This window comes from Neoarius graeffei, chromosome 16 (assembly GCF_027579695.1).
Source record: "Neoarius graeffei isolate fNeoGra1 chromosome 16, fNeoGra1.pri, whole genome shotgun sequence".
NCBI classification, from domain to species: domain Eukaryota; kingdom Metazoa; phylum Chordata; class Actinopteri; order Siluriformes; family Ariidae; genus Neoarius; species Neoarius graeffei.
Window position 1 is genome coordinate 23,853,454 of NC_083584.1, and position 11,264 is coordinate 23,864,717.

At 41.8% G+C, this 11,264-nt stretch overlaps 1 protein-coding gene across 2 annotated transcripts in view; it reads left to right on the forward strand.

The window, feature by feature from the left end:
- Window positions 1-10,520, forward strand: part of tshz1 (teashirt zinc finger homeobox 1) — a 68,971-nt gene extending 58,451 nt beyond the window's left edge. For both annotated transcript variants that reach the window (XM_060942659.1, XM_060942658.1), the window contains one exon: window positions 5,947-10,520. In XM_060942659.1, coding sequence (XP_060798642.1) covers window positions 5,947-9,323 — 3,377 coding nt within the window. In that variant the 3' untranslated portion in view covers window positions 9,324-10,520. The remainder of the gene's footprint in view (window positions 1-5,946) is intronic.
- The last annotated feature ends 744 nt before the right edge of the window (window positions 10,521-11,264 follow it).

Below are 11,264 nucleotides of genomic sequence, written 5' to 3' on the forward strand. Positions count from 1 at the left end.
TATTATTAATAATAAACAACTTCATTATTGTTTAACATTATTCAAATTCAACCTAGCTTAGTGTTTTTTTATTCGAAGAATCAATTATTTTTCCTATCCCTAGTCCAGTGTTTCTATAAACTTTCCGGAGGCTGTAAGCATTTCTACAGCAGACATACAGGATTACTGCAGGCCATGAGCAGACTGGATCAAACAGCATCGCGCCGCTCCAACCGGCATGCAGAAAGAGGGGGGAGAAAACGAGAGAGACAGAGAGAGAAAGAGATTGCTGCATTCCCACTGACATGCTGTGCATTACCATAATTGGCTTTTCTACATGATAGGACAGAGGAAATAATAATGTCATTTTATTTACAGCCTTCAGTGTCCTGGCCTTCCCCCCGTTTTCCCTCCCTCTTCCTCTCGCTCTCGCGATCCCTCTCTCCGTCCGCCACTTCAGCGGGCCGCCTAGGTCAAATGACGTGGTTTGATCAGACCTGTCCAAAGGCATCAGAGCTGAGTGGCATGTAATGGAGACCCGGTGACAAACCACATCGGCTGGCCAAATAAGACTTGCCAGTTTTCCCATTAAAATGTCGGCTAAACAGCGCGGCTCTCCGCTGGCCACTCCAAAACCACTCTGACCGGCTAAATCAGCCGACGGAGAGGCGCATGAATTGGACATTAGTACTGCAAATGACTGCCGTGATTGCCCCCTCTCCTGCTAAATAAAATAAATAAATAAGGAAGGGGAGGGGTGGAAAGGTGGAAGATGCCAGTTGTAGTAGGAGACACTCAGGCTGATGGCGGATTCACACATCTGCACCACACATCTTTCAGCATCACTGCATCCTGGAGAATTTCTCTGCATTTTGGGGCATCCCATATTCACGTACTGTACATATTTAAACTGGCAGGTTTGTTCTGACCTCATGGTATCCATATGAAGCCTGTAGGAGATTTACTGAATCAGAATAGATTCCATTAATTACCGTAAACATAAATCTGCAAAAACAGATGAAATGATTAAAGAAATGTTCACAGATATTTGCACAAGCAAACATTTATTTCAGTAGTGCCACGAAAATGCACAAAGGCCAATTTTGCTTGTGAATGTTGTTATCTTTAGCCTATCAGGTGCCGTATGTTTTCTAGTTCAACCAATAGCATTATGTCTCCGTTTAGACCTGTGAATGAAGCAGGCTTCGTATTATTCCTTATAAATCTGCAGCTTGTGATCAGGTTACTTCTTTTTTCTTTTCTTTTGAATGAGACTATTGTGCTTCCATAGAGATGTAATCCATAGAAACCTGGCAATTTTGAACACGTTTCTTAGATATGATGGTTTACGAAAGCCTGAAGGTGATAAATCTAAGATTATTATGGGCTCTTGTAAAGTCTAACAAGACTGAAACAGAAAGGAAAAAGTAAGTCAGTTCAGGATAACAGAAAGCTGATCCTGTAGTGTATTTTGTGTGTGTGTGTGTGTGTGTGTGTGTGTGTGTGTGTGTGTGAGAGACCTGCTCATGTCCTGCTCATGTCCCGTCGCTGTGTCACCTGTCCAAACTCTGTGAGGTCTCAGCAGCCACAGTGACAGCTCCGCTCTGGACACAGATGGCCTCGCTCTCCTGCACACACACACATGCACACACACACACACGTGCACAAACACAAGCTGACACATCTCCTCTGATTATCTTAGATATTGCTTTGGACATTATCCCTAAAAGCTTCTTTAGATAAAATTTAGATAAGAATCAAGATAAAATTAAGATTTTGACCAACATATGCAAAAATACTTAGCTCATGTACACGTTCAATTCGGTTTCTCTCTGAATAAACACAGCAGTCACAATTTTTGCATTTTGATATTCGCACAAAAGAACTCTCCTGGAAGAACATAATAATATTAAGAATGATGGTAAGGTTAATAACAATGAACTAGATAGAGACTGTGACTAAAGTCACAGTAATTTGAGCTAGCTGTTACAAACCGGGATGTCTGGTCACCGTACCCTATAGATCCGAAACAGTAAGAGATAGAGAATGATGCTTAGTGAGGAAAAGTTGTGCCCTGCTGCCTTGAACAAAATTTAAAAAAAAAAAAGGATTGAAAAAAATCATGAAAGTTAACAGAGTTATAAGTGATTGAAAAAAATCTCGTTTTTTATGGATCATTCCGGTTCAGTGATCCAGATCAGCACCAAAAGTCATCGCAATGTAATTCAGTCCAGAGATATTCTTCATGTGAAATTTGATGATTGGTTGAAAACTGAGGGAGAAATAGCATTCTAAAAAACATTAGGAGAACAAGAAGAAGAAGAAGATAATAAAGTAGAAAGATCCTGAGTGAGCATAACAGTTTGTGCCAGCGTTGCTAGCACAAATTAAAAATAACGTGATATGAAATTTAGCGTTCAGGACATCATTAAAGTACATCCAGATATTCTCAACTTCTATCAACGTAGTTAATAACTTATTAAAACTATATCATCTCATTTTGCCAGCCAGAGTTGCACAATATCTAGAAATCGAACTTTCCGTCTCCGCTACCGAAGCAGCTTCCACTTTTCAGTCACTACTGCTTCTTTTAAGTGTATGTATTCTTGAAAACTTCTGTCCTTTTCTCACCCTTGACAGTACAATGTGTGGGTTTTTATTTATTTATTTATTTATTTATTTATTTATTTTTTATATATTTTGTTGATTGACAAACACAACAAGGCCCCCTTCCTCCCCTCCTCCCCCCTTAATCCCTCTTTCTTTGTTCGGCGTGACGCTTAAAAGCAGAGGCTCAATGAAAGATGTCAGCAGTCAAATTTCTGATTGGGTTATTAAGTGCGAGTGCCGTTGCGATCGTCTGCCGGCTCCTTGACGCAGATGGAGGGGAGGAAAAAAAAATTGCCAAGTCGGGCCTTGATGCGCGGACAGTGACACGCCGGCACGCGTTGCCTGTCACACGCCACGTGGCGTCAAAGGCTGAAGAGACATGTTCGTTTTAGTGTCAGCTTCTGCCCATCTTTCTGCGAATGGCTCTTTCTCTCTCTTTCTCTCTCTCTCTCTCTCTCTCTCTCTCTCACACTCACTCACTCACTCACTCACTCACCCTTTCTCTCTGTAATTATAGTGAAGAAGAAAGTTCTCTTTTCTTGTTGTTTTAATGTGATAAGCTGTCGTAAGTGCTGCATTGACTTGAGGGAATTAGCCGGGCTGCGCTCCTCCGGGCGAATATTCCTTTCACTGCAATTTCCGATAACTGAGTTATTTGACAGTTTGTAATGTTTATTTCAATGAGTGCTGTTGCTTTACAGCGCCTGCTTGATTTCTCAGCGGGCCTGATGGATTGATATCGGTGAAAAGTTTAAAGCCGAGCTCAGATCAGCCTTCAGCGGTGTCACGCCAATTAAGTACTTAAATGAAGGATTAGTTACTATGATATGAATATATACTGTACACTTGCTAGACATTGGTTCATATTAATAAAAAATGTAAAAAAAAAAAAAAGAGTAACTACACCTCCTTTTACACAGGCGTCAGTCAGTCACTCGCAGCTGCTCCTGAGTCTCTCCCCAGCTTCTCTTAGGCAGCCATAAATGGCAGCTAACAAACATCAGGTATCACGTCCGGTCTGATTACAGTATGCTCAGTAGCACGCTGTTTGAAGTTGACAGCACATCTGCTTGGAGCGCCTCAGACGGATCCTGGCATCTAGGACAGATAGCTGCTGGTGGCTCGCTGAGATAAAGGAGCAACTCTCAACACAGTCTGTCTCATTCTCTTCTCTTCACTATCTCCCTGAGTGCGTCTCCTCCTCTGCTCCCTCTTTTCCTCCTCTGTCTCATCCGATTGCCTTCAAACTTGTACTGGCTGATTTTAGAGATTCAGCTGTGTTGTGTTGGGTTCGAAATGGCTTATAAGAATAAACTCTCTCAGATATACTTCTTGCATCAGGAGAAAAGGGTTTTTTCAGACCTGGACACATTCTGAACACACACACACACAGACGCAGAGGTGCATTGATGTGTTTTTCAGTGCTCATTTTGTTTATCTCCTGATGCAGATCGAAGCCAGCTGATGAAACAGGAATTTAATCCAACCATTTCTCATTACAAACTTGGTCTCATGGACCTTTATTCACTTTCATTACGCAAATTAAACAAGTCATGTATCTCTCGTGCTCTTTCCCTCTCTCTTTCTCTCTGTTTCTCTTTCTCTATCTTCCTGGCTGCTGTGACAGTGTGCTATTATTCGGTTTTCTGTCACAGCTCATGTTGCATACAATACATGGAAACAGGTTGTTTTTTGTGTGTGTCTCGAACATGAACCCATACATTTGAGAACACTGGTGTATTTCTGTGCCATTTCGACGACTAAATGGCAATATCTCAATTTGGATGTATGTAATAATAGAAAGAGAACTTTATTTACCAACAGTCAGCTAAATCATAAAGTTGCATCATTTAATAATAAACCTACATGGCATTTCTTTAAATAATGGACTTGATAACATTTGTTAATGTTCCAGCTATCCTTAAACAATTAGAGTTCATTTAAATAGTGTGGGGGGGGGGTTTGTGCTTCAGCTGATTTCCATTTAATTCAACATTCACGAAGCAGTAATGAATGGATATCAGAGACTAATTAAAAGAGACTGAATGTACTGCGAGTTTTACAAATCTCCTGACTAATTGATGACTAACTGTGGTTTTATTTAAGCTCAACGCTATATTAGATCATTGCATGAAAACAGTATCTCAAATGAACTTTAATTGTTGGCAATAAAATGAATCACACTTCAGACTTCATTGCACTCGTGGCATCATAACAACCGCTCTTAACGGAAAATAAAATGATTTACAGCTTTCGAATTTAGTCCATTCAGACGCTAAATATTCTCAGTCGCAATCAGAGTGGAAGCCAGTCCAGGTTTTCCATCATTCCCTGCTCTCACATTCTGAGACATGCACATACACTGAGGCTGCACACACGGTGGACTCCCAGAGATTTAGTACAACATGGACCGTGACAACAAGACATGTCATTTCCACTCGTGCTTCGGCACGACACACTGCAAGAACTTCGACTGCTGCTGCCAACTACACTGTGTGCAGCACCGCATCTTTGGCAATAACTCAGATGCAGTCTCCTGCCCAGAAAAGCCTGACTTGAGTGGCACAGTGGTGGGGGAAACTGGATCAAAGTCACTCACAGACTGTGCCCTCTAACTATGAGGGAGAGAGTCAGAGAGAGAAATCGTACTTTTTTTGTCGGTAGTATGACTTGCCTGGTAAATGGGGCAGATATGGAGACATAGTGATTAATTTGAGATTTCTGTGACCTCATTTTAATTGGACTGTAAAAGAAGTGATCAACAATTGTATATTCTTACCATAACATTATCTGTCCAGTAACTCCATAGTAATAAGATCTGTAGTATTGGGATAAAAATGCTGGTTATTCACATGATAAATGCTCAGTACAAATGGATTTTGCTTTCTAATTTTCAGCTAGGCACACCATGAAGCTTTTTTTTCCAAACACCTGTCTGATCTCATTTTTTTATAATGTTCTTTTTTGCTGTTGTCCCTGGTTTTCATCCTCAAGGGGACTTATTTTTCTTGCTCATCCATGCTCTTCTTTACCCTTGCTGAGCTGTAATATTCGATAGCTTTGTTAGTCTCAGCAGTGAAGGGTACTATCTATCATAGTCAAGATATGGATGTTTGCCACTTTATAATTGCAAACCTGTGTCCTCTGCCAGGACTATTGACAAGAAATCTCTTTAGGATCATTATGTAGGCGTGCAAGCACACATGCAGGAAAATTTCATACATCAAACAATGCCTTAGAAACCTCAAAATAACTTTCAACAACTAAATCCATTTTGAAACTTGCATTTTCTCTCTTTTTGCACCTTCTGCTTCATCATCATTTTTTCTCTTTTTTTTCTGCTTTGGGTTTTCACAGCCTACGTGCCTGAGGACGAGCTGAAGGCAGCCAAGATCGATGAGGAGCACCTGCAGGATGATGGCCTCTCCTTAGATGGCCAGGACGCAGAGTACCTGTGCAACGAGGAGGAGGATCCACGTGAGCAGCTGAGCTACCAGAACTCCCCTCTCAGCAATGGCACCAACCCTGATGCCGGGTACGGCTCACCCCTTAGTGACACCAGCGATCACCTGGCCGACTTTAAAAGCACCTCCTCCAAAGAGGGCCAGGAGAAGGATGAGACTGATGACATGGAGACAGAGCCTGGTCTTTCCGTGCAAGACAGTTTGGCAAAGATGAAAGCCGCCTATGCAAACTTGATCTCGAATGCCTCGTGGTCCAGCATCACAAGAGACATTATAAAAAGCAAACAAGTTAATTTCAGCAACAACAGTACCACAAGCAACCACAAGGGGAGCAATAGCATTATGAATAGTCATGCAACTAACAGTAACAGCAGTGGAAGCAGTAGCATTAGCACAGCTAGTGTTAGTGCCACAACCAGCACCACCCCGAGCAACACTTCTGCCAGTGCCACCACTTTAACCAGTAATAGCAATGGGAATGTAAGTGGTACCAGTAGTGGAAGTGTCTCTTATGACTGGCACCAGGCTGCACTTGCTAAAACATTACAGCATACACCATACCACCTTCTGCCAGAACCCAGTCTCTTCAGCACAGTACAACTGTACCGTCAAAACAATAAGCTGTATGGGCCGGTATTTACTGGTGCCAGTAAATTTAGATGCAAGGACTGCAGCGCAGCTTATGACACACTTGTAGGCCTCACAGTACACATGAACGAAACAGGCCATTACCGTGATGACAATAAAGATCAGGAAGATGACATGGGCAAAAAATGGTCCAAGCCAAGGAAGCGTTCCTTGATGGAGATGGAGGGCAAAGAGGATGCTCAGAAAGTCTTAAAGTGCATGTACTGCGGACACTCATTTGAATCTCTGCAAGACCTAAGTGTCCACATGATCAAAACAAAACACTACCAGAAAGTGCCTCTCAAAGAACCAATGCCAGCTCTTGCCTCAAAGCTGGTGCCCTCTACCAAAAAACGAGTCTTTCATGACCTAGTGTCCCCTTGCTCACCTGAATCCATCACTAGCACAACAGGTGCTCCACTGGCAGAATCCACCCCCACCAAAGACCAAAAGGTTACAAATCCCTACGTTACTGCTAACAATCGATATGGTTATCAGAATGGTGCAAGTTACACCTGGCAGTTTGAAGCCAGAAAAGCCCAGATCCTCAAGTGTATGGAATGTGGAAGTTCTCATGATACCTTGCAGCAGCTTACAGCTCATATGATGGTGACAGGACATTTCCTAAAAGTTACCAACTCTGCTTCAAAAAAGGGGAAACAGTTAGTATTTGACCCAGTGGTGGAGGAAAAAATTCAGTCCATTCCTCTTCCACCAACCACCACACGTCTACCAGTCCCAACTATCAAGTCACAAATTGACTCTCCATTACATACCTCTATAACTGAAGAAAGGAAGGATTCACAGGAGGAGAAAAAAGAGGTGAATGAGCCAGAGAAGAAAATTAAAGAAGAAAAGGAGGACCCATCTGACAAACCAGAGAACTCTGAAAAACCTGGCCAGTACAAATATCTCCGAGAAGAGGATTTGGAAGAGACCCCGAAAGAGGGTCTTGATATTCTCAAGTCTCTAGAAAATACTGTTTCTAGTGCAATCAGCAAGGCTCAGACAGGTACCCCTACATGGGGTGGATATCCGAGTATCCATGCGGCCTACCAGCTCCAAGGGTCAATGAAGTCTCTCTCTGCTGTCCAGAGTGTCAAAATGCAACCCACATTCAGTGCTAGTAGCTTGAAGTCTCTGTCAACTGAAACCAGTGCCCTCATCCATTCCCCAGGAAGCCCATCCCCACCCCCAAACCATAAGAGCAATGTCTTAGCCATGGAAGAGTTAGTGGAGAAAGTCACTGGAAAAATTGTGTCTAAAAAGGAGAAGGAGGAGAAGCCTAGTGAACGCATCCCAAAACATGTCTCTACACCATCACTATCACCTGTACCCAAGGAGAAAAAAGACTTCCCGCAGCCAACTGACCTTAGCAAGCCTGCAAAGAATGGCATTACTGAGGAGACTGAGTCAGTTGGTAAGGAAGGGGAGCAAGTTGAGAGTCATGCTGAAACTATAGACAAGAATGGAATGGACACCCTCAAAACACAAGTCAGTAATGGGTGCAGTAGTTTGGGAATAATCACTGACCACTCACCAGAACAGCCTTTAGTTAACCATCTTAGTGCACTGCAGTCCATCATGAACACTCATTTAGGCAAGGCATCCAAAACTGTCAGCCCATTATTAGACCCATTAGCAATGCTGTACAAAATCAGCAACAACATGGTGGAGAAACCTTTTTACAATCCAACTCAGGTTAAGCAAGTTGAGTCCATCAACAGATGCTATGACAACGAAGACCAGCCAATAGACTTGACGAAATCCAAGAACAGCAATGGACGTCCAAACAACAGCTCCTCCACTGTCATAAGCAACAGTAGTAACAGCAGCATTCCTAACAGTAATCGACCCATTCTTTCCAACTTATCTGAATCATTGTCTTCCCCTTTGAGGGAAAATGCCTTGATGGACATCTCGGACATGGTGAAAAACCTCACAGGCCGCCTGACACCAAAGTCATCAACGCCCTCTTCTATCTCTGAGAAGTCAGAAGCAGATGGCAGTGCTTTTGAGGATGCTCTGGAGGACTTCACCCATGTCCAAAAAAGGAAAGGGAGGCAGTCTAACTGGAACCCTCAACACCTGCTGATCCTACAGGCTCAGTTTGCATCCAGCCTTCGTGAAACTCCAGAGGGGAAGTTTGTCATCACAGACCTGGGTCCTCAGGAGCGTGTACATATCTGTAAGTTCACAGGTCTCTCAATGACCACAATCTCTCACTGGCTCGCCAATGTGAAGTACCAGCTCAGGCGGACGGGCGGAACAAAGTTTCTAAAGAACATTGACTCTGGCCAGCCTCTGTTCTTGTGCAGTGACTGCGCCTCCCAGTTCAGAACTCCCTCCACTTACATTAGCCACTTAGAATCCCATTTAGGCTTCAGTTTAAAGGACCTGTCAAGGTTGTCTATAGACCTTATGAGAGAGCAGCAAGCAGTCACGAAAATGATAACGGACAAGACTTTCAGTTCCCTCGGCTTGAACGAGGACGACTCTAATTCCATCTATCAGTGCAAACTGTGCAATAGGACCTTTGTCAGCAAACATGCAGTTAAGCTGCACCTCAGCAAAACGCATGGCAAGTCTCCAGAGGACCACTTGATCTTTGTATCCGAGCTTGAAAAGTTAGATAAAGCATAGAGGAGCAGGCCAGTGGCAGTGAAATGACTGACTTGAGAATCATTGCACTACATCACTGTTCTGCACTGCATCTGAACTGAGCCTTCAGTCAAAATTGATTAAACTTTTGTTGTGCAACTGCCTGACTGGACCATGATCTGTCTCCTTTTTTAGTTGTTGCTGTTTTTTTTTCACTCTGTTGATTTCTATATCTTACTTTGTATTGTATTTATATATGTGTTAATTATGTGCATGTTTTTTCCCCTAGTGATTTGAGATTTGAACAAATTTTCCACTGTTTGTATTTTGTGGAATTGAGAATGAGACCAGCATGGTATCCATGGGCATGGTCAAAACAAGGCTGTAATACATGAAAACAAGGAGTAGCGCGTGAATTTTGTTGAATCGATCATCTTTTATTCTTGAAATAACTGACAATTTCAGCAAACAATGTGCAGAAGCTATAAAGAATATATATATACAGTATAGAGTTATTGTTTTCAGCTCAAATTCCCAAATTTGACTTTCTACCAACAATACCAACATCCCATTAAATCACTGAAAATATACAAAAGGCAGCATTGTATCTTTAAAACCTCAACAGGTTATGATTAACTGGCTGCTTCAGATGATACACTTTGTGTTTCAAATGATTTTGTTTGAACATATTTGTTAAATCAGTTGGTTTTGTTGTTAAGTATCTTTTTTTACTGTAGCAATTTGGAAATGTATGCTTTGGTACTGACTTTTCTCTTTCTATAGGTTTGCTTCGATTTCAACTTGTAAAGACTTAATCAAATCCTTATATACAGTACATATATATTTAAATGATCTGCAATTATGTACATGTACATTTTTCCATCATCATATCTTGCCAGTTGCCGCAGCTTTGTTTGTATGGTGTGCATTCTTTTATATTGTCATTTTATATATAGTAAACAAAAAGGAAATAATATGTAAATAGATATATATGCAGACGGTATGTGAACAGTAGCGCTGACGTTCATCCTTTTGGTCCTCCAGTGTGGTTAATATTAATTGGTTTGATGGAATGCATCCTCAGATGCACATTATGCCTGAGTGAAAAAGAGCAATGCACAACAGGAAAACCAGTGCATTTCAATGTTTTTAATCATACCATTGTGAAATGTCTCATCAGCTCATAAAAAAATATTGTTTTTGTCTCTCAATTGTAAAATAAATCCTGACATTTCTTGACAGAGTCTCCATTCTTTAATCATTCAATTCAGGTTATGTGATTATGTGATGATGCCTTTTGCAGCAAGCAAGAGCTTTTGAGAAGGTGAAATCTAGTATATTGGAAGGATCATAAGTTTGCCCTGATGTGGGAACCCTTAAATCCTTTGAGAAAAAAAAAATCTATCCATAGGTCATCCATAGAAATCCTGGTTATACAATGTATATCTGCTCGATAGTAAATTCAGAATTAGTCCTAGTGGGGTTGGACAATTTTGAATTGGTCCTAGAATCTCTGCAAAATGTTAGCAATCGTCTTTAGTCAGAAGAAGAAGAAGCCTTTATTTATCACATGTACACTCAAGCACAGTGAAATTCGTCCTCTACATTTAACCCATCTGAAGCAGTGAACACATGCATGCACACACACACACAGAGGCGATTCTAGAGTCTGTTGTGGCCCCAAGCAAAAATTTCCAGGGGGCCCTTCTGACCAGTGTTCATCACCAATATGTTATAAATAATCTGACACCAACGAAAAATGTATGAAACCAAAGTTTTTTAAATTCCAAATGTGAAAATACAATGGTAAAGAACAATAAAAAACAAAATAAATAAGCCCTCGGGCCCCAACTCTAGGGGGGCCCCCTAAGCCAGGGGGCCCCAAGCAGTTGCCTGCCTTGCCTGTTCACAAGCTGCGCGTCTGCACACACAAGTGAGCAATGAGCACACACACACATACCCAGAGCAGTGGGCAGTTAAGCT